Source organism: Pelodiscus sinensis, chromosome 12, assembly GCF_049634645.1.
Source record: "Pelodiscus sinensis isolate JC-2024 chromosome 12, ASM4963464v1, whole genome shotgun sequence".
NCBI classification, from domain to species: domain Eukaryota; kingdom Metazoa; phylum Chordata; order Testudines; family Trionychidae; genus Pelodiscus; species Pelodiscus sinensis.
The window spans coordinates 43,256,399-43,283,776 of record NC_134722.1 but is presented as its reverse complement, the minus strand read 5'-3'; the positions used below and the strand labels follow the sequence as shown (position 1 = coordinate 43,283,776).

Sequence of the window (27,378 nt, the reverse complement as noted above, 5' to 3'; positions counted from 1 at the left end):
GTCAGCTTTTACCTCTTTTCTAGATCTGAAAAGTAGGTTTTTTGGAAGTAGCATGTCAGAGAGAGGACCATAATAGCCAAATATGTAACACTAGCATGAGAAGAAGCACTCACTTCCTCCCAAGATAAGGAGAGCCAGGAGAACTAAATAGTTGGTAAAACCTTTGGGAGAAAACAGTCTCTCACTTTTTTTAAAGTTACACTTTGATAGCACTGTGGATTGACATCCTTCATTTATCTACACACAAGAGGCAAAATGGGCATGAAAGACGCAGGAAGCCATTGTCCTGCTCTGCTTGCATTAGTGAGTCTTTGGTTGAGGTGCATTGTCCGGTCCCGGCCAACACAGTTAATGGAGGACATCCTGGGGAGCGCAGCAAATATAAGATTTGCAAAACCTGACCTATGAGGAAAGGTTGGGAAAACTGGGCGTATACTGTTAAGAAAATAAGAGTGCAAATGTACCTGTCCATTGAAGGTAGGATGAAAAGTAATGAATCTGTAGCAAGTAGAGAGGTTTGGGTTAGATGTTAGGGAAAGTGTTCTAGCATAGGATAGGTAAGCACTGGCATAGGCTTCCAAGAGACATCGTAGGGTCTTCGTCATTAATTGTTTTTAAGAACTGGTTAGACAATAACACCTATGAGTGATGGCTTTATTATAGTAGGTTGTGCCTCTGTGCAGGAGGGTGGAGTAAATGAACTCTCAAGGTCACTTCCAGTCCTACATGTTAATGATTTATTCACAGTCTGTGGTGACTGTGGATAAGGTTTCCCCATGCTGCCCCACCAATGAGTGCCGACCTTGATCTGGCATTTTATATCTGACTGACTTAAATCAAGAAATAGAAATAATAACTGTGGAGTTTTGTTATTTAGTCAGGTTGATCTCCCAGCAGTAGCTTGAACTTGACTACCAATACTCTTCTCCAGAAGCTATCTCTCTTTTGTTAGAAAACGAGGTTCTCAAGCAAAAAATTTAAAATATTTTACCTTTGCAATAGAAAACTCTACTTCTTGCATTCATTCAACATCCTTAAGACAGCTCAGACAGTAGTGACATGAAAGCTATTGTTTTACTGTACTGTTTGGGAGAGGGAAATGTTTCTGGGAGATGAGTGGGAGCTGAAACAAAAATCTATTTAATGTCTGAAACTGCTTTTTCTTATGTATTAACTTATCAGTTTCTAATTGCTTAAGGATACTCTCAGCTTCTTGAAAAAGGGAGGCTCTTTCCATTCTGAGGCAATATTGTTGCTGACAGTAACCAAATGTCTGAGGTGTTACATTTTCCTGGGCTATATATTAAAGAAAACTAGATTGATGCCCATGCTAGCCAAAACCCTCACTAACATTCTTTCCAAGATGTTTTGGGATCAGGCCTATTGTGAATAGATTTGATATTATCAATACGTGACAGACATGCAGTGTATAGGCATCTGTATGGGATTGCTTTTGTAACATTGGGTTTTTTATGCCACCCTCTACTCCCAGCTATCTGCCTTTTCATAAAATCATAGGATTGGAAGAGACTTCAGGAGGTCATCGAGTTCAATCCCCTGCCCAAAGCAGGGCCAGTCTCATCTAAATCATCCCAGCCAGGGCTTTGTCAAGCTGGGATTTTTTTAAACCTCTAGAGATGGAGTTTCCACCACCTCCCTAGGTAACCCATTCCAGTGCTTTGCCACCCTCCTAGTAAAATAGTTTTTCCTAATATCCAACCTAGACCTCCCCCACTACAACTTAAGACCATTGTTCCTCATTCTGCCATCAGTCACCACTGAGAACAGCTTCTCTTCTTCCTTTTCGGAACTTCCCTTCAGGTAGTTGAAGGCTGCTCTCAAATCCCCCCTCACTCTTCTCTTCTGTAGACTAAGCCCAAATCTCTCAGCTGCTCCTCATAAGTCATGTGCTCCAGCCCCCTAACCGTTTTTTGTTGCCCTCTGCTGGACTTTCTCCAATGCAGTCGCATCCTTTCTGTAATGGGAGGCCCAGAATTGGATGCAATACTCCAGATGAGACCTCACCAATGCCAAATAAAGGGGAATAATCACTTCTCTAGATCTGAAAGTGCTCTTCCAAATACATCCTTATATGGCATTAGTCTTCTTGGTTATAAGGGTACATTGACTCATATCCAGCTTCTCATTCACTGTAATCCCTGGTCCTTTTCTGACAAACTGCTGCTTAGCCAGTCGGTCCCCAGCCTCTAACAGTGCGGGGACTCTTCTGTCCCAAGTGCAGGAATTTGCACTTGTCCTTGTTGAACCTCATCAGCTTTCTTTTGGCCCAATCCTCTAATCTGTCCAGGTCACTCTGGACCCTATCCCTGTTCTCCAACGTATCTACCTCTCCCCCTAGCTTAGTGTCGTCCGCAAACTTGCTGAGAGTGCAATCCATCTCCTCATCCAGGTCATTAATAAAGATGTTGAACAAAACTGGGCCTAGAACCGACCCTTGTGGCACTCCGCTTGAAACCGACCCCCAACCAGACATCGAGCCATTGATCACTACGCGTTGGGCCCGACAATCTAGCCAGCTTACCATCCGTTTACCCAGTTCATGCTTCCTTAGCATCCTGGCAAGAATACTGCGGGAGACTTTATCAGAAGCTTTGCAATCAGGTTGGTCAGGCATGACTTGCCTTTGGTGAATCCATGTTGACTGTTCCTGATCTCTTTCCTCTCTTCCAACTGCTTCAAAATGGATTCTTTGAGGATCCTCTATGATTTTTCCTGGGACTGAGGTGAAGCTGACTGGTCTGTAGTTCCCTGGTTTGTCCTTCTTCCCTTTTTTTAAAGATGGGCAGTGCATTTGTCTTTCCCATCATCCGGGACCTCCCCCTATCATCACAAATTTTCAAAGATAATGGCCGATGGCTCTGCAATCACATCAGCCAACTCCCTCAGCATCCTCAGATACTTTAGATCCGGCCCCATGAATTTATATATGTCCAACTTTTCTAAATAGTTCTTAACCTGTTCTTGCTCCACCGGGGGCTGTCCACCTCCTTCCCATACTGTGTTTCCTAGGGCAGTTGTCTGGGAGCTGACCTTATCTGTGAAGAGACAGGCAAAAAAAAGCATTGTGTGTTTTTGGGGGAATTCTTTTGTTCTTAAGTCACATTTGAAATTTGAATCAGTGGAACCATCTCTTTCATTTCAGAGCATGTGAGTGAAAGAGAAATCAAGCTTATAATGGTAACCTGATTACAACTATATCCAGGCAATTGCCTCTTCATAATATAACCTAATTAATCAGTTCTTTTAAACAACCAAAACAATGAGGAATCCTATGGTACTTTTTAAAACTAACTAAATTATTTAGCCCACAAAAGCTTATGGCCAAATAACAGGACTCCTAGTTGTTTTATTGAAACAGACTATTACGGTTAACCTTCCAACACTATTTCCAAACATAACCAAGTCTATTTTGGTCTTTTAAAGGCCTCTGTTTTGTTCTGATTTGTACACCTTTTCTTTCATTGAGCTGTTATTTTTTTATACTGGTGTAATCCTACAGAATATTAATAGGATTCCCCAACCTTGTAATAACGGCCTCCCAGGGGAATTTGGGATTGCCTTGAATCTAGGCTGGTGGATTTGGTCATATTTTTCAAGCACTTCAGCTTAGCTGTTAAATTTTGAATTATTGTAGTCTCTTTATATGTGGCACTTGGCCCGTGTACTGTTTCTCCTTTTTTTGTTTTCAATGAAATCGACATTGGAATAAAGGATAAAGCCTTTTCCTGTAGCCAGTGTGACAGGTATGATTGTGCTATCACCTTCACCTGACCCCTTGACCTCCCAAGTCTCCACCCCTGTCTCTTCCTTTCCTCCCAGTTCTACCTTATCTTTGCCCACTTCATAACCTGTACCCACTTCTCTCCTCCTTCCCCCCACCCCACTGACTCTTGCCCATTGCGGCACAGCTGACAGGGAGGGCCAGGAGTTGATTAGGTGGAGGCTCTGGGGGGTGAGGATGAGCTGGCTGCTAAACACCTACTAACTTTTTTTTTCATAGCACCCATGGCGTTTTGGTGCCTGTAACGATCAAGAAAGGAGGAAGTGAGGAGAGCCGGAGGCAGGATTAAAAGCTGTCTTTTTTAACCATATTTTATCTTTAACTGATGGTTAGACATCAAGCTGAGATTTTAGTTTGGACAGGAGACAGATCTAAAATAGAGGTAGGTTTGTGGGGGCTTTTATGAGAATAACTATATTAGTTTTAAAAACAAAGCATAAGCAGCCTTGATTGACATATTTATGCTGACAAAACTTTCTGTCCTTAGATTAAAGATCTGAACTGTGTGCCTTTTTTGTTTGGAAATCTTTGAGTTGTATTTGATATTACTATTATAGCTCTTGTATCAAGTATAGAGTTGCTTCTGTTTGGAGGTGAAAGGCTCTATTCTACAAGGTTCTGAGCAGTGTAGCCTGATTGAAGAAAGTGTGTTTTAGCATGTGTGCTCAGCATCTTGCAGGATCAAAGTCCTAATTGCCCAAATTTGGGTATAATTTCAGTGAACCTAGAGATAATGGATTTGGGGATTTTCTTTCCCTTTGGAATCCTTAATTTAAATATGTAATGGATTATATTCAACCCTGATGTAACTCCACTGCTTTCATTGATAGGATTAAAGTTTTTAAAGCCAATTTAAATTAAATCTATGCAATTTAAAGAGACAAGGTAGGTGAGGAAATAGCTTTTCTTGGACCAACTTCTGTTAGTAAGAGAGACATGCTTCCAAGAAAGTTTTAAGCTTGTCTCTCTCACCAACGGAAGTTGGTCCAATAGAATATTACGTCCCCCACCTTCTCTCTTTTAAATTGTATATGATGAGAGATGCAAGCTTTTAAAACTTTCTTGGAGGCTTGTCTCTTCTTACCAACAGAAGCTGGGCCAAGAAAAGCTATTATACCACCCATTCTAATATCCTGGGAGCAAAACAGCTACAACTATGCAGCATGCATCATATACAGTTGACATTCCAGTTCTGTTGGGATTCCAGTTCAAAACCTTTTTGAAACCAATGCCACTTACTACTTAAAGCTAGTAGTCCAGTTTGGGGGACCAGTAGGGAGCTCGGACCATGTTAATGACCATAAAAGGGATGTGAGCAACTAGTCGAGTCACTACTCAGCTAGTTGCTCTCTCCCTCTCTGCCCCCACTGCATCTGTATCAGGGGGAGCAGAAACCTGTGCTTAAAAACCAATTCCCTTTTCCCCTCCTCTCCTCCCCTTCCCAACACTGTCTCCATGATGGGACAGGGGAGGCGGAGGCGCAGCAGGGGACCTAGGCGAGCCAGGACTGCTCAGTCCCGGTTTGCACCAGGTCCCAGACACAGCGCCTCTGCTTTTTAAATGTAGTAAGAGCCCAGCTCTTGCCACCCCACCCTTCTGCAGCACAGGGAGGCAGGCGGCTCCCCAAGAACTGGCATTTAAGGGATTTTTATATCCCTAATAAACAGTGTAGGTAGGGACCTTTTAAAACAAATAAAATACTTAAATAAGAAAGCCAACAGAATGTTTCCAGTCATACAAAAAATTGTTTTTACTTCTTTGTTAAACAAAGCTTACATTTTGACCAGTTTTGATAATTTCCTTCAGAGTTTTAGTTCTCTCGCTTTCTTTAGCTTTATATTGAGGATTTTTTCTTGTGGAGGGGAGGGGAATAATTCAGATTTTGCTTAAAATATGAGTTTTATACAAATTCTCAACTGATGAATTGTCTGAATTTGGAAATGAGCAAAACCAGTAGTTTTTATTAACTGTAAATTTTTTTATATTCTGTGACTAAGATGCTTTGTTAAAGATACTTCTAGGGTGAAATTCTCACCCTGCTGAAATCAATTTAACTGCACTTCTGTTGCTGTCTTTTTATATTGGATTCTGTTACCACTCCACCTCATCTGATGAAGTGGATTTTACCCATGAAAGCTCATGATCCTATGTATTTTTGTTAGTCTCTGAGGTGCTAAGGACTACTTGTTATCTTTAAAGTTACAGACTAATATGGCTACTGCTCTGAGTCAATGTACTGTGTTTGGGGAAACCAGTGTAGTCCTATTTATTACAGTGCTGTAATCTGGCATCTGCTCTAGGCAGCCTTTGTCCACCTTCCCTTCCTGACTTGATGATCTGTACAGCATACCTTCTAGCATGTCTGTACTTTACTTCCTTTACGCTAAACTTTTGACATTTTTATCTTTCATGGCCATATGTACTTCAGAATGGCTGTGTCTAGATTGGCCAGTTTTTCCGGAAAATCAGCTGCTTTTCCGGAAAAACTTACCAGCTGTCTACACTGGCCGCTTGAATTTCCGCAAAAGCACTGACTTCCTACTGTAAGAAATCAGTGCATCTTGCGGAAATACTATTCTGCTCCCGTTCAAGCAAAAGTCCCTTTTGCTCAAAGCTTTTGCACAAAAGGGCCAGTGTAGACAGCTCAGATTTGTTTTCCGCAAAAAAGCCCCGATCGCAAAAATGGCGATCGGGGCTTTTTTGCGGAAAAGCGCGTCTAGATTGGCACAGACGCTTTTCCGCAAAAAGTGCTTTTGCGGAAAAGCGTCCGTGCCAATCTAGACACTCTGTTCCGAAAATGCTTTTAACGGAAAACTTTTCTGTTAAAAGCATTTCCGGAAAATCATGCCAATCTTGACGCAGCCAATGTGTATACTTCCTTGAATAGGTGTGATGGGGACATAGCATTGCATTATCTTCCCGTGATAGAGACCATACTCTTGTATTACATACCAGTCATTTTATTCAGTGTCTCCATTGCCAAACAAATCAGTGGTTTTTATGTAACAAAACTGCTTTTGCCCTTGGTTTGTTCCCCATTTTTGTCTGAGATGTTCCAAGGTATTTTAACGCTTCTTTTGTCCCTTGAATCTCTGTTTCAGTCTGGCTATGTCTACATTGGCGGGTTCTTGCGCAAGAACACGTCCACGCTCCCATGTGCTTTTGCCAAAGAGCGTCCATGGCAGTGTGGATGCCCTCTTGCGCAAGAAAGCTCTCATGGCCATTTTAGCCATAGGGCTTTCTTGCGCAAGAAACCCCTGCCGCACATCCACACTGTCCTTTTGAGCAAGAGGGCTTATACTACTTGTTAGAAAAGAGCATAGCTCTTGCGCAAAAAGCCCTGTCTTCCGACACCGTACTGAAAATCTTCTTGTGCAAGAGCGAGCGGGCAGTGTGGATGCTCTGCGGGTTCTTCTTGCACAAGAACCCGCCAGTGTAAACATAGCTTCTGTGTTTCTCTGTAAAGTTTAATTTAAAACTCTTTTTCAATTTTTATTTTCAGCAGTGAAATTAATTGAGCTGGAACGGCCACCCTCAGCCTTGATAGTAAAATCATTGCTCATAGCAGCTTTGCAAAACTTGTAATGACAATCTACTAGACCAGGCGCAAAGTGCTATGACAAAATGTAGCTTTCATACCCTTTAAAACAAATATTTTATTTATTTGATAGCTTGCTCTCCCTGGGAAAGTGGAATTTCATAAAGGCTGGTTTATAAACTGCTCAGTTTACAATTACAGTTTTAATTGTCATTTTGAGTTTGATTCTGCTCATGGCTTGAAATTGCACTTTGCAATTGCAGTTGCAAGTGATCTTGATGCACAGATAAGTGCAGCCCTGCCCAGCAGCACTGTGACAGGAAGTAGAACAACATTTTCAGAAGTTTGATTCTGGCTGATCAAATTATATTGGGCAGAGGTGAAGCTTTTTTGACAGTGAAGCTCTTTCTTGTCCTGGTTAGCTATTTCACACAGAGATTGATGCTTCCCTTTCAGCAGCCAGTTGTTTGGAGGAGGAGAGAGGTCCTCATCCCATGTTCTGTTTCAGATTCCCAGCATAGTGAAAGCAATGGTTTTTCTTGTTGGCAAATGCATTAGGAATGTAGTAAGCATGTGCCTTACTGGGGAAACCGGTTAACTAGTAGGTCGTTGCTCTCCTTGGCCCAGCGTAGCCAGAGCTGCCCCCCTTGGAGGCATCACAGTTAACTAGTTAACCAGTTAAATGGAATGTTTAATTTTTTAACCGGAATTTTACATCCCTAATTTGCATAGAAGCCCCAAGGCAGCTCAGCTTTTGATAGTAGGTTTAGTCCTAAATCTATTAGGTGTTGGTTCTTTTTTGGTACCCTGTGTGGCATGTTCTTTCCAATAAGTACAGCACAATCTCTTGCACAACACTGAAAATTCTCAGCCCTCAGGAATACTACCCCCTTTCTTGGAAACTTCTTCTGAACAAATCACATGTGCAGTATGGCTTGACCCATACCCAGGATCACCGCTTCTAAACATGTAGCTATTGGAATCAGTAGAGCAGTAAAATTCACTGGCTATGATAAAATCCCATATGGTGCTACTTTTTTGTGCCCTAAGGAGCTATGGTTCATTTCTGTTACAGTATTCCATTAGGGAGCCCAACTGTTCCAGAAACTGTTTGCTGGCACTGTATCCAAAACAGTGAAATCATGTCCTTGGAGCTTCTCTGTCCCACACAACTTTTTTCCAGGTAGTACATAAAACATGGTTCTTTGCACTGATACATGTTTATGTTGAATATATTCAACAGGTAAGTGAGGAGCTGGGGTTTAAATATCCTGCTCTAGTTCTCACCATTCAGTAGTTCTCCAGCACAGTTTATTGGTCTTGATTGGTTAGCATGAGTACTGTAATAGATTTTTCTTTTTGTTATATAAATGAAACCAGTTGGAATAAGACCGTGTAAAGCTACTTTGATCTTAAAATTCTCAATGAAGAAAAATTATTTTGTCACCCCTAGATCCAAACATGTACCAAAAATGTTACTAGCAGTTGGTGATTGAGTGACTCCTGGAGTAGGGATGTGAATAATTAATCGATAGGGGCTGGAGCAGCTTCCCATTTGACTCGAGCAGGGGTTGCTCAGACGTGTGGGACTGAGGGGCCAATCCAGCACACTCATATCTAATCAGTTAATGGTTTAAACATAACACTTAACCGGTTAATGAACTAAAACAGGATTTTACATCCTTATCTTGGAGTCAGGCCTTTATGAGTTATTTCAAACAAACAGATAGTTCATTGTTATGATTGTTGTCTGTCTATATAGACAGACGACATGGAATTTAATATTTGTGATGAATAAGGCCCAGGCTGCACCCTTTTGTTGTAAAGAACAAGGAAAAAACATTTGGAAAACTCCATGAGGCTCATCACATAGTGCTTGTAACACAGTGGGGTACGGCTCACCCTCTGATCAGAGTCTGTTTTCCTCGTATCTCCAATCCCAAAGATCCATAATTTGGCCCACTTATGCACATGCATTATGGTACAGTCTTTAATTACATTACTAACTTTTGAGTGCTTGATTTTGTAATTATCTTTTAATGTGATTGTCATTGGCTGCCCTTTTCCAACTGAAATGGACACCGTACTACAAGATGTAATATTTCTCATAGCTGTGTTAATGTTTTTCTAGAAGAAATGCAGTCTGGCTTGGTGTGAAGGTGGGCATGTAGAGCACCTCACACAGTCTACGCAGAGGGAAGGGAGGAAGGGAGTGTGATGCTGTAACTGAATTAGGAAACTTTTTACATTCACTTTCATGTGGCTTCTCTAAAGGCTGCAGGGAGGTCTCTAAAATAGACAGGATCTTGGTTTTTAAGGGTTCTTCTAAGGCCTGAAAGATAAAACATGTGGTGCTTAATATTGGCTGAGTAAAGTGAGACCTTCCCCTCAGCTTGATGGCATTCCTGTATCTCTCACGTAGTACATTTTGAATGCCACATCCAATCAATTCCATGGTTTTTAAGGAATGTTGTGTAGACATCAGTGGTCAGATCTCTGGGGAAGATAGGAAATGGGGGACATCCAGAGCCCCTTCCATCTACTAACAGTCCCAGAAGCCTCACCTCCATAAAGATTTCTGGAGCAAAGAACGAGCTGATGGCAGTCATTAATACCTTGCAACATCACAATCCCTATCTCAGTTTTGTCTGTACTCCCAGTACAGTTCAGATGGTTGACACTCTTAAAGATGTAAAATCCAGTTTAACCAGTTAAAGGATGTGTGTGGGGGGGGGGGGGGAGCAGCCCCCTTTTCCCTGCCACATATAGGGGTTGATCCAGTCAGCTGATTGGAGCAGTCCCTGCTGCAGTGTGCTGCCCAGGCTGGGCCCACCCGTGATCAGGTAGTGCTTTGGCCGCCCAGACAGCAGGGAACTGCTCCAGTCTCTACCAGTTAACAGGCTCCAGTAAGCCTCCCCTGTTAAGGGTGAGGCTAACTGGTTAACCATTCACATCCCTACTCTTAATAGCCTGTCCTCCAGGCTGAAAGACAGGAAATCAAAATGATGAGGGGAAGGGCTGGCACATAACTCCAGGCATATGGTGGTTGAGGGAAAATATTGGGAACAGTAGGGAGGGGATGACATGGAGCCTTGCTTTGAGGTTAAAGGGGACACACTGAGCCCCTGGCACCAGGGTGTGCGCCCCCCAAACCTTTGACATTAGGTAGGAGGGGTGGGCACCCATGAAGTTTGGGGAGAAGGAATGAGGGATACTAGGAATCCATGGGGTGTGGGATGTATTTGGCCTCCAGAAGCAACACATTGTGTAATACTCTTAAAAAGATCATGGACTGTTTCTCCCAGAACTTCAATGTGTGCTTCCACACATTTGTTTCATCCTTGCCCAATTTGCACACCAGCATTATTTGCATACCAAATTCCCAGGCATTTCATTGGGTGTTCTGGGTACACAGCAAGATGGACCCCAGATGTGAACTCAGCCCACTTAGGCATCAGTTATCTTCAAGCTAATTGTTTACTCCACTCTTGATGAAGGAACTTTAAGACCTGCTTATTACTGGCAAAGTTAATGAAACATGAATGACTTGCATTTTTCTTTTTCTTTTTTCCCCCCCTCAGACCTGCTTCTGGATGACAATGCATATCTTAATTGATGATGTCGGAAGCTAAATCTGCAGTTCCCCATTCATTCCAGCTTCTTAGCAACAAACAATGCAAAGACTACATTTCAGGATCACACAAATATTATTCTTAAAACTTTCTAGATGATTGTAGTTGCTTTGGTTGTGTTTTATGCTAGCAGAAGCCTTTTCCAAGGTTTACTGCTGACTCTAGAGCGGCACATCCCCTGCATACTGGGAACTTTGGGGGCTAGCAACATGGGCAACTCCTGTGTTTGTCGAGATGATAGTGGCGTGGAAGACAATGTAGAAACCCAGAATCAGCAAACACAGAATAGTAGAATACCAGTACCTGAAGCAAGAAGCCATCCAAGGGACCCCGTAAGGCCGCCCAGGAGGGGACGAGGGCCACATGAACCAAGAAGGAAAAAACAGAATGTCGATGGACTAGTGCTTGACACGCTGGCAGTTATACGAACTCTGGTAGATAAGTAAGTACCTCTGAAAGAGACCCTCAATAATAACGAGACATCTCTTACTCAGAAACCGCTAGGAGCGTGCATGAAAAAAGGTTGGGAAGGTTGGTTGTCTCCAACGATCGATTGAATAGGATGGATTTTGTTTACTTGCTTATATATACTTCCCTATGGAAATAGCTAAACAAAACTATAGCAAGATGGCTTTGATCTTGATTCGATATGTGTCCTCTTCCAAGTTGTAAGTCTCTTTCTTATCCTTAAAGCCAGCACACTGTAATTGTTCATTCGATGAGCCAAGTGCTGGACTTATTGCTAGCGCAAAGCACCCCTTATGAGGGTTTTAGATACACAAGGATCTGGCCCTGTTTTTTTTTAATCTGTAGAAGGACCTCTAAAGTTCTTGTTCATCATTATTTGGATTGGAGACACCAAAACAGGAGGAAACTGTTACCTATATCACTTGCACTTCAGAGCCTTGGTCTGAACTTAAGCTGGATAGATCTCAACATAATGAGCTTTGATTTATGTTTCTGCATGGGCACTGTTGTGCCCACAAAAGCTCATGATGCCATCTACATGTTTTGTTAGTCTTTAAAATGCTACTAGACTATTAGTTGTTTTTTAAGATTTTCCTACTGGAGGAGTCTGTCTTTCTGCCGTAAATGTGCACATAAAGTCAGATTTGTCTTGAAATTTATATTTTTGGCAAAACCTTATTTTCCCCTAAAAACATGTGAAGAAAACCTTCAGCTTAGAAAACTCATGTCTCTGTCTGGAATTTTTGCCTGGTATTATAAGTAACACCTATGATATATGAAAGCTGTTGAAAATAGATTTTTCTCCCTTACCCCTCCTCCCTCCCACACACAGACACATCTCCAGTTTATTTACTTTATGTATTTGACACCATCTTGTGGCTACTTAATTCTGTTGATGTGAGTCTTTCCCTCAGCAACATGGGAAAGAAACACAAAACAGAAAAATATAATTATAAACATATTTGGCTTACAGAAGGTCTCTGGGATAGGTGTCTTACTTGAAAATATTTGGGGGGGGTATTCTTGGTTTTGTTGGTTTAGTCCAGGGCTACTCAACTTTGGAAGCCTGGGGGGCCGCAACTGAAGTGTGGTTGCATGCAGTAATTCCTCATTTAACACGTGCCCACTTAACACGTTTTCGCGATAGCACGATTTTTTTTGAATGTTTTTTGAATTACACGATCGTCCCCAGAATAACACGATTTCCCCAGCCAGCCTGTTGTTGGCCACTGCACAGGACTTCCCATGCCTCCCTGCAAAGCGGCGGAGGGTTCGCCACTCACCGTGCTGTTCCCTGACGACAACTCTCCCGCCCCCTCCACCAGATGCAGTGCGGGTCCCGGCAGACCCGTCACAGAGGCATACTCCCAACCTAATCCTCCTCCCCTCTCCTCCCCTTCTCTTCCCCAAACACCTCCCCTCCTTGCTCTAACCCAGTCCCCTTTTTCCCCCTAACCTTATGTCCGGGTCCCAACAGACACCACCGCTTGAAACGCAATCCCCATTATTTTCAATGGGAAAATTGACCCCACATAACTCGTTTTCACTTAACACGATCATGTTCTGAAACATAGTTATAGTGTTAAATGAGGAATTACTGTATATATGTAGATAGCTTCTTTCATACTGACTACACAACGTGCAGGCCCCATTTAAGTCAGTTCTGCTGATATTAGTAAAATGCAATATTGTCCCATTTGCATCCATATGACAGCACTCTTAATGAGCAATGACAGTCCAGGAATTTAACTTCTAAAATGCATATTGACAGAACATTATTATATTGGCAACTTTTTTGTTTTGGCTCCCATCCACGGGTCATGTGTTAAGTAGCTCTGGTTTAGTGGTTCCCCACCCACAATCAGCGTGCTGACTCACCACCTTGTTTTCTGTTGCTAAATTGTGTTGATAGCTAAAGGATACATTTTATTTTCTTAATGTCTTCCATATAATCAGTTGCTGTGGTTGCCTTAAAGATGTCATGTAATCACTGTTCATTAGAAAATAATTTATGTACCATATCTGTGGAAAAGATAGGGAACCTTTGGATGAGACTTCAAGCTGATAGTGTCCTATCGAGACCAATAGAAGCACTTCTGCTGAATTAAAAATAATGCAATGGAATAGAAGGTTCTGTATAACAATGAGACTGCAGAAACAGAAACTTTCCCCTGTGGTGTCTCCAACTCAGAATGTAACTTTTATTTGAGAATCTGAAAATGAAACTTAACAGGAAACAGTGAAGTTGGCCAATTTCTATCAAGTTGAGATAAGAGGAACAAGTACAAATCTAAGCTAAGTAGCATACATAAAAGTAGAACAGATCTGAATAGCCACCTGTGAACCAGATGCAAGCATCCTCTGTTCAGAAATATTCAAATCCTGTCAGAGTAAATGTAGATTTTTTTTAAATTGTTTAGCTTTTTGTGTTTTTAGTAACATTTCAGGATATTTGGTTTTGGTTTTTTTTTTTTAGGTAATTCTGAAGAGACTTATTTTATCTTAAAGTAATTTCAGTTCACTTAAGTGGGCAATTTAATTATTCCACTTATCATTTACCTTTATTATATCATGATTCACAATGGATATTCTCCTGCAGATTTTTAATGTTAGCTTTTGAAATAAAATCCAACATTCTCTCAAAAAATATGCCATAAAAAGTTACCTTCCCCTCCCCCTTGGGATAGCTACAAAAATGCCAGAGTTTTACCTCCTGTCTACATGAGAATGAAGAATGTAAAAGCATAGTTGTGCAGTGGTTACACAAATAAATGCGTTCATAATTTTTTTTCCAACCCAATCATGGGGAAGAATTTATGGTGAAGGGAACAGTGTTTGGAAAATTAAAATGTCTGGTACAGACAAGGAAAAATAATTCTAAAATGCTAGAACTGTATTTTTTCTGTTAATGTAAATTGAAAGAACATCATGGAAGGAAAAACCCACTTCCTCTGCTGACTGCATCTCTACTGTGTGAAAACAGCACAGTAATAGACTTTGAGACTGTATACATGCTCAAGAAAAAGTATTAGGCTGCAGGGAAGATAGATGTGGAAAAGTGTCTAAGGAGCCCTTAGAATTATTAAGGAATGGAATAAAAAGATAATGAGCAAAAAGTTGCACATAGTGAGGGAACTAATGGCACTAAAATGACTTGATGCATACATTTTCTGATGTTTACACATTAAGTCTTTCAATGCGCATTGTAAACTAGCCCAGAAAACAATCAGAAAGCCTGCAGAGCCTAATTTTTTCTATTTTTTTTTCCTCACTTACTTTTGCATTTTACTTCTCTGAACCTTCTATCTTTGTCTTTTTCTTTTCTTTTGAGGTTAATTCTCTTGTCAATATAGACCCACTTTTTCCATTAGTGATCCTCACCTTCTTTCTTTTCAAGATGATTTTAAGGTTTTGTGTGTAAGCAGTTGGGTCAGATTTGCTTTAAAAATGGCACCATACTAATATTTTTATAGAAATTTGTACTTAAAATATTCAACAGGAAATGCTGGCTTTTCTTGTAAGAAAAGAATCAACTTCACCACTTATTTTTATTTAGAAATCTACTACTATTAAATTTTATACTTAAGCAACAATAGATTAGTAAGACTAACAAAACATATAGATGGTGGTATGAGCTTTTGTGGGCACAGCCCACTTCTTCAGATGACAGGAGTGTTAGAAGACCAAATCCAAGAATAAATAAGGGAAGGAGGGAGGGGAGAGAAGGCGGGGGGGAGGGAGAGAAATCCAGATCCAAGATCCAAGCTCCCCTCCTTTTCTTCCTCTTCCCCCCCACCTTCCCCCCTTCCCTTATTTATTCTTGAATCTGGACTTCTAACACTCCTGTCATCTGAAGAAGTAGGCTTTACCTACGAAAGCTCATGATACCATCTACTTGTTTTGTTAGTCTTTAAGATGCTACTAGTCTTCGGTTTGTTTGTTTGTTTGTTTGTTTGTTTAAGTTTTTCCTGTTATAGACTAAATCAGCTACCCCTCTGAAAATTTTATACTGCAATTCTTCAGAAGTTATTCAAACCACCTTCTGTGGGTTTTTTTTTTAAAGATATGCTAGCTGCACCCTTTTAAAATCGTCCTTTTTATTATTTTTAATGCAACTGTGTTTGATGTCAGTTCACACACCATGTAGTAAATTTGGATAGCTTAAGCGCAGGACAGGGGGTAAGGAATTGCTTTGTTACTAGAACGGCATTGCCCCAGATTCCCTCTTTAACCTTGCACAAGTAACAACTGTGAAGCATGAGGAGATAATCGCTATCTTACAATACTTTGTATTGATTCATACAATACTTCTGTATGAAGTATTGTCAGAGAGCATCCGCACAAAAATGCAGCTACTTTATGTGGGTGCAGCTCCCATTGTGTGAGGAGTACTGGTACTGGAGTAAAATTTGCAATTGAATATAGTTGTTTGTGAGTAGAATAAAGTTGGGATTTCATCATCAGTCTCTCTGATTCCTTTAATAACATTTTGAATACTCATTTTTATCTAATCTTCATTTTAGGGCACTTTACCTGCATCTTGTCACTTTATTTTCCTGTGCAAAACTCTATCCTTAACCTCCAATGTGAAACTTTATGTAATGCTGCCTGAGATCTAGACCAGTGGTTCCCAAACTTTTCAGCATCACGCCCCCTTTTTGATTTTTTAGAAACCCTCACACCTTTCCCTCCCCCCCCCCAAAAAAAAATAGCAGCAAAACTTGTTGGGGGGGGGGGGGAGAAGGGGGCTTTTTAAGAGCAGAGCAGGCATTGCCCTTTTAAGGCGGCCATTTTGAAGTCTGCCCCAGGATGGACTGGGCTCCTTCTTGTCAGGGGGGGAGACTGGGTCGCCTCACGCCCCCTCCCTCCCCCGGGGACGTACCACCAAGTTTGGGAACCCATGATCTAGACTGTGATGCACTCAAAATCCTGATGATGATGACTTATCTAAAAAAATGTTAACTTCTAGGAAGGGGACGGGGGGACAACAATTTTCATTTAATACCATATTGCTTTTAGATATCTTTGCTGTATCTCAGGCTGGCAGTTTCCTTCCAGCTTGTCTAGACTTCCTTCTTTTGAAATGTCCTTTCACCGGTTCCTAACTTTCTACTGTTGTATGAGCCTCATTCTTCAATGCTGGTTCTAAGTCTGTTTGATAAATCTATAAATCCTGTGGTGTTTCACTAGAACAGATGAATCAGAGGCATCTATCATATCTTTTGAGTTCTGCATTCATTACCTCACTTTCTTTTCCATGAGTCCAAAGTTTTATTTTTTGTTTACAGTATTTCAGTAACTTGTATTGTTAGACTTTTCTATTTCTATCCTTAAATTATTCTTCTGCATGTTAGTTTCATTTGCTAGATGGGGAAGGGAGAAAAGGAAGATGGGCTTAAAAGTTCTCACACTCACACTCAAACCCCCCCACAGGTCTATTATCTGCTGTCCTTGATAGTAGGCTGAAGAGAAATTGTATTGTTTGCCTTCTAGGCTTCCCCTTTTTTTTCAGTAGAAATTTTCTGAAAAAAAGTTAAAATAAATTGTCTTTTTCCCCTAATCTGTTCTTCATTTAGTTTGTGCCCTCTGAAGTACAGTATCTCTGGGTACGTCTAGACTACATGCCTCTGTCGCCAGAGGCATGTAGATTAGGCTACCAGACATAGGAAAATGAAGCGGCGATTTAAATAATCGCCGCTTCATTTAAATTTACATGGCTGCCGCGCTGAGCCGACAAACAGCTGATCAGCTGTTTGTTGGCTCAGCGCGATAGTCTGGACGCGCGGGTGTCGACATCAAAGGTATTTGTCGACCACCCAGGTATGCCTCCTGGGATGAGGTTTACCTGGGTGGTCGACAAATACCTTTGATGTCGACACCCGCGTGTCCAGACTATCGCGCTGAGCCAACAAACAGCTGATCAGCTGTTTGTCGGCTCAGCGCGGCAGCCATGTAAATTTAAATGAAGCGGCGATTATTTAAAATGCCGCTTCATTTTCCTATGTCTGGTAGCCTAATCTACATGCCTCTGGCGACAGAGGCATGTAGTCTAGACGTACCCTCAGACTGTATGCTTTCAGGAACACTTTACAATGTATAGTTTTAATCTTTAGGGGCTCTAGATCTCAAACCTGGGGATGCAGATCACTGTGTATCTTGTTTATCAGCTATTCTGGAGATGCAAAAGGTAACTTTTAGCTTGAGTACAAAGCACTACGCAGCTGTATTTCAGATGCAAATAGAACATTAAAAGTTTACAGTGTGTATAACTTCTTTCTTTTTTCCAAAAAATTAATCCAGTACATGCCTCTTTTCATTGAACTTAATTCTAAGTATGTGGTTATAGTGGTACAGCAACTTTGACCAATGTAACATTTGTCTTTCAGTGACCAGGAACCTCCTTATTCAATGATAACATTACATGAAATGGCAGAAACAGGTATTAACACATTTTGTTCGGTATTTTGGTTGCAAACTGCCAGAGGCAAAGAAATACCTTTCTTCTAAAGAGAAATATATGGCTGCATTACATGTTATGTCCTGTAATTCTAGCAATATGTGTTAGTATTTTTATAATTTTATATCTGTACTTCTTCATAATTTTATTGACCTCCCTGTAGAAGATGCACTTTCTAATTGTGTTAAATTTTACTAAGCTGTGCAAAATTGGCCAGCTGACAGCTACAAACTCAATTAACAGGCTTTATACAATGAGGCACACATCACTTTTGTATGGGACGTTGGTAGCCCTTTGGTCACACTTCTAGTCTCTGTACTTGAATAGTGACAGCAATCCTTCCCCTCCACATACGGGTTTGCTGCTATTCAGTCTGCACTCTCTGATCTAATGGCCTTGCCCTCACCCAGTCCATGAACATACTCTCTAGATGCTGAGCTGCTGCTGGCATAGAATCTATTCCTGTCATAGAGAGCAGTGGTTCCCAACCACCGGTCTGCAAACTGCTGGCTTCTGGGCTGTGGCAGCTGCCACAGCAGCTGAAACCAGCTGTTCATGCAGATCTTGAACCAGCTGTTCAAGCCTTACTGAAGGCACAGAAAGAAACCATCCCGATGAATAGCAAGAGAGGCAAACGTGGTAGGAGACCGGATTGGCTTACAGGGGAAATCTTTTGTGAACTTAAGCACAAAAAGGAAGCTTACAAAAAGTGGAAACTTGGACAAATGACCAGGGAGGAGTTTAAATGTATAGCTCGAGAATGCCGGTGGGTTATCAGGAAGGCGAAAGTGCAAATGGAATTGTGACTGGCAAAGGATGTGAAGGATAACAAGAAAGGTTTCTACAGGCATGTTAACAAGAAGAAGGTGATCAGAGAGGGTGTGGGGCCCCTAGTGGATGAAGGAGGTAACCTAGTGACAGATGATGTGGGGAAAGCTGAAATACTCAATGCTTTGCCTCTGTATTCACGGACAAGGTCGGCTCCCAGACTAATGCACTAAGTGACGCAAGATGGGATGAAGATGGACAGCCCTTGGTGGGTAAAGAACAGGTTAGGAACTATTTAGAAAAGATAAACGTACACAAATACATGGGTCCGGACTTAATGCATCCGAGGGTACTGAGGGAGTTGGCAAATGTCATTGAGGAGCCTTTGGCCCTTATCTTTGAAAAGTCGTGGAGATCGGGGGAGATCCCGGATGATTGGAAAAAGGCAAATGTAGTGCCCATCTTCCAAAAAGGGAAGAAGGACGATCCAGGGAACTATAGGCCAGTCAGTCTTACCTCGGTTCCTGGAAAAATCATGGAAGGGATCCTTAAGGAATCCATTTTGAGGCACTTGGGAGAGAGGAAAGTGATTAGGAATAGTCAGCATGGATTCAAAAAGGGCAAGTCGTGCCTGACCAATCTGATGAGCTTCTATGATGAGGTAACTGGCTCTGTGGACATGGGAAAGTCAGTGGATGTGATATACCTTGACTTTAGCAAGGCTTTTGATACAGTCTCCCACAATATTCTTGCCAGCAAGTTAAGGGAATATGGATTGGATAAATGAACGGTAAGATGGATAGAAAGCTGGCTAGAAGGCCGGGCCCAGTGGGTAGTGATCAATGGCTCGATGTCAGGATGGCGGTCAGTTTCTAGCGGAGTGCCCCAAGGTTCGGTTCTAGGACCAGTTTTGTTCAATATCTTTATTAATGACCTGGATGCGGGGATGGATTGCACCTTCAGCAAGTTTGCAGATAACACTAAGCTAGGGGGAGAGGTAGATATGGTTGAGGGCAGAAATAGGTCCAGAGTGACTTAGACAAATTGGAGGATTGGGCCACAAGAAATCTGATGAGGTTCAACAAGGACAAGTGCAGAGTTCTGCACTTGGGACAGAAGAATCTCAGGACGGAAGAATCCCAAGCATTGTTACAGACTGGGGACCAACCAGCTAAGTAGTAGTTCTGCAGAAAAGGACCTGGGGATTACAATGGATGAGAAGCTGGATATGAGTCAACAGTGTGCCCTTGTAGCCAGGAAGGCTAATGACATATTAAGTTGCATTAAGAGGAGCATTGCCAGCAGATCCAGAGATGTCATTATTCCCCTTTATTTGGCCCTGGTAAGGCCACATCTGGAGTATTGTGTCCAGTTCTGGGCCTCCCACTACAAAAAGGATGTGGATGCATGGAGAGGGTCCAGCGGAAGGCAACCAAAATGATTAGAGGGCTGGAGCATATGACCTATGAGGAGCGGCTGAGGGAGTTGGGTCTGTTTAGTCTGCAGAAGTGAAGTGTGAGGGGGGATTTAATAGAAGCCTTCAACTTCCTGAAGGGAGCTTCCAAAGAGGATGGAGAAAGGCTGTTTTCTGTGGTGACAGATGGCAGAATAAGGAGCGATGGTCTCAAGTTGTGGTGGGAGAGGTCCAGGTTGGATATTAGGAAAAACTATTTCACTAGGAGAGTGGTGAAGCACTGGAATGGGTTACCTAGGGAAGTAGTGGAGTCTCCATCCCTAGAGATTTTTAGTGTAGGCTTGACAAAGCCCTGGCTGGGTCGATTTAGTTGGGATTGGTCCTTGATGACCTTCTGAGGCCTTTTCCAGCCCTATGATTCTATGCTCTGGGGGCAGGGCTCGGGAGAAGAATGTGGCTGTGAGCTGCAAGGCAGGTCTGGTTGTAGCTTCTCTTTTCCCCTTCCTTCCTCCAGTGCACCTGCAAGGGAGCCTGGGCACTGGGGATCCCCCACCCTCTCTTGTGCATGGCCCAAACAGGTGGCTCTGCAGGTTGCTGCACATTGGCTTTCCTAACCCACATGCTGTGTAGTCTCAGCCTTGTCTCCACACATCTCCAGGCTTTCTCCCTCAGCATCTGTACAGTGGCGTCGCTCCTGTGAAGGGAAGGGAGTGATAGCTGCTGTGACAGCCTTCCCCCCCTCTTCAGCTTCAGAAAACAAAAAGTGATGGCAGGGGTAGGAGGTCCAAGCCAGAGCCTCGCAGACCCAGGAAGAGTAGTAGCCTGGCAGCTGCTGGAGCTGAGCCTTGAGGGCAGAAGGGAAGTTGGGAGCGGGGAGGGGCAGAGAAAAAACTGCCCAGAGGAGGTAGAGTCATGGGCCCTGCAGTACATCAGGATGTGGCTGCAACCCTGCAGTCGGTGCGAGGGAGGTGTGACAAACTGCTAGAGGTGTACTGGTCACATTTTAATTGCATATTTGTTATTTGCATAATGGATATGCAAATCTGCAAATACAATGTTACGGGTCTGCCATAAGTTTGTGAATGGGTTTGCCAACTCGCGTTATAAAATGGGTTGGGAACAGCTGATGTAGAGAGGGTGCAAAGATTGTACAACAGTAAACCCGGTACTATATTCTTTGTGGATCCAAAACACCCATCAACTTGGCTGGAGGCTAGTGTGCACAAAGAGCTGAGAATTGTGCCCAGCATATCTGAACATGTCTACACACACACCTGCTGCATGGCAAACTGGTGTGTAAATGTGCATATGTCAAAGCACTCTAGGAAGCTTTCTTCATTCACATAGAGTAGGCAGTTACTGTGTGGCGCATTGGTTTACACCAGTGTTTCTTAAACTTTTTAAGACCGAGGAACACCAAACCATTTTCTTTATGAGGAATACCATGGATTTTTTTTGTTGAGCAAAAAGGGTCGGGGGACAGTTATTGAGCAAAAAAAAAGGTCACCTGCCCCTTTAAGGTTGGCCATTTTTAATTCTGTTGTTCTCCACTGCACACCTCCAACTGCCTCACAGTACACCGGTGTGCCACGGAACATAGTTTAAGAAACACTGGTTTATACCCTAGCATGCCACACAATAAATGTATGATTGAGCATGCCCTTAATTTGTATACAGGTAATTGAGGAAATTCTTAACTTCTTCAGACAGTCATTAAGCTTTCGTTGGTGAGCAAAATATGTCCTGTAGGCAACATAAAATGTCAGTGGTATTTTCATCAGGATACTGACTGGATCGTGTGGGAGTTCCACACACACTTGCCCTTCAGTTTTGGTGGGTGGGTTTTAACCTTTCAGAAAAAACCCCACATAATCTTTTATATTCTTTGCTTCTGGAAAAATGATGGGCCCAACCCTTATTTCTTGCATGTCCAAATCTTCCATTGACAATATTTTTGTTACTTTGTGTTTAACACTTGCTTTTTTTGTAAATAATTCTTTTAATTTATTTTTTAGTATTTAACTTGGCTCACCTTAATTGGAAGTCTTGGGTCACATAAATGAATTGGTGAGAATTTCTGAAAAGGCTTTTCATAAGCAACAATGAAAAGTCAAAATCAGAACTGCAATCCCATGGTTGTCAGTGTGATTTCACCAGGAGTAAGCAGTGCTGAACTTGGTCTGAAGCATGGCATTAAGTATGGCATTGCTTGCTTAACTCCCAGAGCACCATACCAAAAATATACTGAAAGTGCTCATTTGTTACTTATTCTGAAGCCAATTTCAATAACATATTCATTCTGCCAACTGCTAGTTCTTGTTTCCCGAACATTTTAAAATGTTTTGTCTAGCATTACCCTGGCAATTGTAGAAATGTACATCCTCTCCCAAGTAAAAGCCTTCAGCATATCACAAATGAAAAGTCCATAGATTTACAGTATGCATTATTAACTGCTCCTTTATTCCCCATCAAAATGTGATATTCAGAGTAGGGTTGTTGCTGATATAAGGGCGCCTGTGCCTTTGAAGTGTAGTAACAGCCTTGGGGCCAGTCCCCTGCTGGCCCTGTGATCCCCATGGTGTTTCAAAGCAGCAGCACCGCACAGAGCCCTGAGTCAGCGGAGCACTCCCCAACTGATCCTGGGCTCTACATGGCACTGCTGCTTTGAAACGCTGTGTGCAGCCTGGGGACACCTGAGCTGGCCCCAGGCTCCATGCAGCACTGCTTCTTTGAAGTATCCCCTCTACTTCTCCCCTTCACCTCTCTTCTTCTCTCCCCCTCCCCCCCCCCCCCCCCCCGGCTGCCCCTTTCTGACTGTCCAATAAGCATTTGCTTACTGGATAGTTGACTAGTCATTCCCATCCCGAATTCAGATGAGTTCACTAGGGTAACTTTTTTTAAAAATGCCACTGAATTTTGATTTTATATCGACCAGCATATTCTGAACACTTCTAAATAACAATACCATTTTCTGAGCATTGCTTCTGTTTTATGGTTGACAGATGAAGGCTGGCTGGAAGTTGTCCAATCTTTAATTAGAGTTATTCCATTAGAAGATCCATTGGGACCAGCTGTGATAACATTACTACTGGATGAGTGTCCATTGCCAACAAAAGTAAGTTAAATAATGCATGTGTTCTGTCACCAAACTCCAGCCTGGTGTGGTTGCCACTCCCAGGAAAGTCTGAGCTGTTTCCACCAATGATGTAATTTATCCTAGGTGTTAGTTGGCTAGTAAAAATAGATAAGTAGGGTAACTAGTGAGGATCTGGAATTCAGTGGGCTATTGATGGTAGGGATGTAAAATCCCGTTTAATCCATTAATGGGTTAAACGTTATGTTTAACTGTTTTAAACTGGGGCAGGGGCCACTCGGGCAGGGCTGAAGTGCAGCCCCTGCCACTTAATCGTAACCTGTAATCGTCATCCAGCAAGGGTGATGCTTACGACTAACTATTCATATCCCTAACTGATGGTAGAAAGTTTTCAAGGAAAAATGCTGAGAGGAGAGTGAAAAATAGTTTGTATTTGGGGGAAGAGTAGGAAGGCTTATTTTGTTAGTTGCTTTTGCCACTGTGCTCTATTTCTGCTCTTTTGATATGTGTTACTTACTGCATATGCCCAGTGAGTGCACATTCAACTCCTTCTCACCTACTCTCCACATTTGAAACCTAGTGTCAGTGTTGAATACACCCATTACATATCTATGTGTAAGATACAGCTTCCCCCCCCCCTTAGCTTGCACATTTTAGCTATAAATGGATCAATACTGTAACTTTTAAAAAAGCTTTTGAGTTTGATGCACTCTTTAAATGGTCAGGTGTGTGTTTATAACTGGATAAATTGTCATTTAGCTTTTGGCGTTTTCAAAACAGAGAAGTGGTGGTTATTAGGTCCCAATCCTGCGAGATACTCAGCAGCCTCAAACTCCATTGAATTTAGTGGGTGTACAGGGCACACAGCACCTCACATGATTTGGCATATGTTATTTTAAAGGCCTTTTAAATCATTGCTGCAACTTCCATTACTACTACACTTGATACTGTGCTAACTTGTATTTTTATTCTATATTGCCACAGGTTGAGAGATTGGGAAGTATCTAATTCATTTGCTCTCAAAATTATAAATTGAGTAGCTCATGGCTCAAGAATGGCTCTAAAACTGTAACTGTATAAGGAGCCTCTTTCTTCCTTGGTTAGTGGTTCCAGTTAGTCCAAGTTAATAGAGACAAAGTTAACCATACAGTCAGTGCCAGGAAGACTGAAATAAGATGAGATCTCAGCCAGTTCCAATCATAAAAACAAGCATACCATTGGCACTGATAGCCTTGTTAGCATCCTCAAAAAAGTAATAACAAATCTTTGAAATGTGGAAGCCTGATTCTAAACACCTAAACTAGTGGCTTGATTTTCAGAGGTATAAAATGCCACGGTTAGGACTTCTAAATCATGTGATTTTTTTTTTTCAAGCACATTTAGTTTTTAGGCATTCAGTTTTCAAAAAGCTAGCCTGAGTGGGATCTAGAGAATAAGCTATCTTCTTACCCTTGGGAGATCCCTCTGTCCCCTATGTTGGAGTTCATATAATCTTGTTTATGTTTAATTTCTGTCTTTGTATATGTGTTTGCAACAATGTAAACTCTGTGGAGCAGAATTTTAAAAACATTGTCAAAACAGTTAATATTAGAACCTGAGTTACAGCCACTTTGGGAATGGAGGTTGTTTGTAACGCTGAGCCAAATAGTATGGTGTATCTTACTAGGGATGTTATATATCATGTAATTGATTAATCATGTAACCTCATGAAAGAGGGGCCGCTGTCCATGGTGATCCTGGGCTGCCACAGACCGAGGCTGCTTCATGGCAGACTCCCCTGTCCTCCCCCCTCCCATGCTGCTAACCTCTGTTAGAGGCAGCAGCATGGGAGTGGGGAAGGTAGGCAGCACTGTGGAGCTAGTATTGGCACTGGCGGGAACCAACGTTTTTAATCGCGCTGCCCCCTGGGGCAGGCGGGTCTGTGGAGCCTGCTTGAAAGCCAGCTTCCCACTCCTATCAGCTCCAGCCTGCTCCCTTCACCCTCTTCACTGCTGCCTCTATTAGCAGAAGCATAAGGGTGGGGAGGCTAGGCAGATCTGGTGCTCGTGGGGAGCCGGCTTAAAGCCAGCTCCTCACAGGCACCAGCTCCCACTCCCTCCCTCCCCTCTTGCTAACTCTGATACAGAGTCAGCAAGCAGGGGCAGTGTGTGTAGTTGACAAGATTCATCGTGTAGTCGACTACATTTTGACATCCCTATTTCCTACAAAAGTTTACAACTGAATGTTGACCTAATACAGCTTTGAAACTTTATTGTGCAGAAAAAACATGATTCTTTTAAACTATCTTAATTTAAATGTAACAAGGACAGAAAGGCTATGTCTAGACTGGCAAGTTTTTCTGCAAAAGCATCTGCTTTTGTGGAAAAACTTGCCAGCTGTCTACACGGGCCGCTTGAATCTCCGCAAGAACACTGATGATCTCATGTAAGAAATCAGTGCTTCTTGCGGAAATATTATGCTGCTCCCGTTTGGGCAGAAGTCCTTTTGTGGAAAAGTGCTTTTGCGGAAAAGCATCCGTGCCCATCTAGACTCTCTTTTTCGCAAATGCTTTTAATGGAAAACTTTTCCGTTAAAAGCATTTGCGGAAAATCATGCCAGTCTAGACGTAGCCAAGCAGTTTGCTTACCTCATCAAATATTTGTTTCTTATTTTGAGTAGTTTATATTTAACACTGTACAGTATTTGCACTGTTTTTTGTATGTCTCTGCAGCAGCCTGATCTCACACTTATGTTACAAAAGAGTTGGCTGGTTGGTGGGTCAGTCTGTAACTTTGGTGTTTGTGACTCTTGTACTGTAGTTTCACTAACATTGATTGAGGGCAACAGCACCTCCCAAGATTTGCCATATACTGCTTTAAAGGCCTTTTAAAATCTCTGTTTTGCCATGAACTCTTTCTGGCACTGAGACTGACATCCTTATTCTAACTTTAATTGTACTTTTCCATTTCAAGTTCCCTGCTTAGTTCTTGCTGGTTATTCTTTTTTTCTCTATGCTTTTTAAAATTTGTCAGCTCTATCTGTTAGTTTTGATTGTGGCTGTTCTTTTGGGAACACAATTATATTTTCTTGTAAACTCCATTTAAAGATCAGGTTTTTTGCATATTGCACTGGTTTAAATCTAGATCAGAATCTGACCCAGTGTGTATAAACATAAGACTTCATAAACTAAATTACAAGCATCTTGTCCAAATACCCTGCTGATAAACAACACTCCACATTGAAGTTGTTTTGTTTTAATTAAACTATGAAGCTGGCTCTGAATTAGTTCAGCTGAAACTTTCCTAAAAGTTAGGGGTTGAGATGCAGTTTGGACTCATCTGTGGATATTTTCTATTCTGACTTGAGATTGACTCCATTGAAATTGATAGGAGTTATTGTAGATTTACTCTGAATTTAATCCTCCATTAATAGCTAGAGGAAGCTAAGGCACAAGCAAAGTTTCTTTCTGTCTTTTGTGCTTATCTAAAAGACTAGCAAGGTGAGTATGGGAGAGGGGGAGGATGTGGTTTTAGAGTTAGCAACAACATTTTAAAAAATAGTATCAGGATATTTGGAACAGACTAAACCATTTTGTTGGCAGTCCTCCCTGGTTTGTGCCATCTGTCTTACTGATCCATTTTAGTTAAGGAAATGTCAATACAGTATTTCTGATGCAGTTGGCATCGCCTCATTTTTGAGCAAGCAGACATACTTGGCTCATTTGACAGTAATCAGTAGATTAATGTAACTTCAGGGTAAGTTAAGCTTCTTATCTGTTGTTAAAACAGATTATCACCTTGATATCTATAATATTATCCTGTTAGCACTGATATTGAAGCAGAATCATTGAGTTGTATTGAATAACTGAGGAAAAAAATGCATTCTGTAATTTCTATAGTGTTAAGTAGCATTCTGACTTTGTTTTAGGATGCATTGCAGAAATTAACTGAAATATTAAATTTAAATGGAGCTGTTGCCTGCCAGGATTCCTGTCACCCTGCCAAACATCGTAACACAACTGCAGTACTGGGCTGTTTGGCTGAAAAACTAGCAGGTAAGCAGAGAGAGCAGACTGAAAGCTTATCTTTGAGTTTTCCGTTGTGCCACAGCATAGCAACATTCAGAGCAGACTCTGTAGAACTGGGGTCATGTTTTGCAAGATCTTACCTGCCAGCTCTGACCAAGTCTACTACTTGATCAAAGTGTTAAGACTTAATCATCAGTAA

At 41.9% G+C, this 27,378-nt stretch overlaps 1 protein-coding gene across 3 annotated transcripts in view; it reads left to right on the top strand.

Annotated features, from left to right (window-relative positions):
• The window catches only part of RSPRY1 (ring finger and SPRY domain containing 1), a 64,545-nt gene that overhangs the window by 8,699 nt on the left and 28,468 nt on the right, over positions 1–27,378 (top strand). Inside the window, exons 2-6 of one of the 3 annotated variants that reach the window (XM_075940377.1) lie at positions 4,022–4,184; positions 10,922–11,414; positions 17,827–17,879; positions 23,082–23,194; positions 27,080–27,206. In XM_075940377.1, coding sequence (XP_075796492.1) covers positions 11,068–11,414; positions 17,827–17,879; positions 23,082–23,194; positions 27,080–27,206 — 640 coding nt within the window. In that variant the 5' untranslated portion in view covers positions 4,022–4,184; positions 10,922–11,067. The remainder of the gene's footprint in view (positions 1–4,021; positions 4,185–10,921; positions 11,415–17,826; positions 17,880–23,081; positions 23,195–27,079; positions 27,207–27,378) is intronic. The other 2 variants (XM_075940376.1, XM_075940378.1) reach the window with 2 other exon arrangements.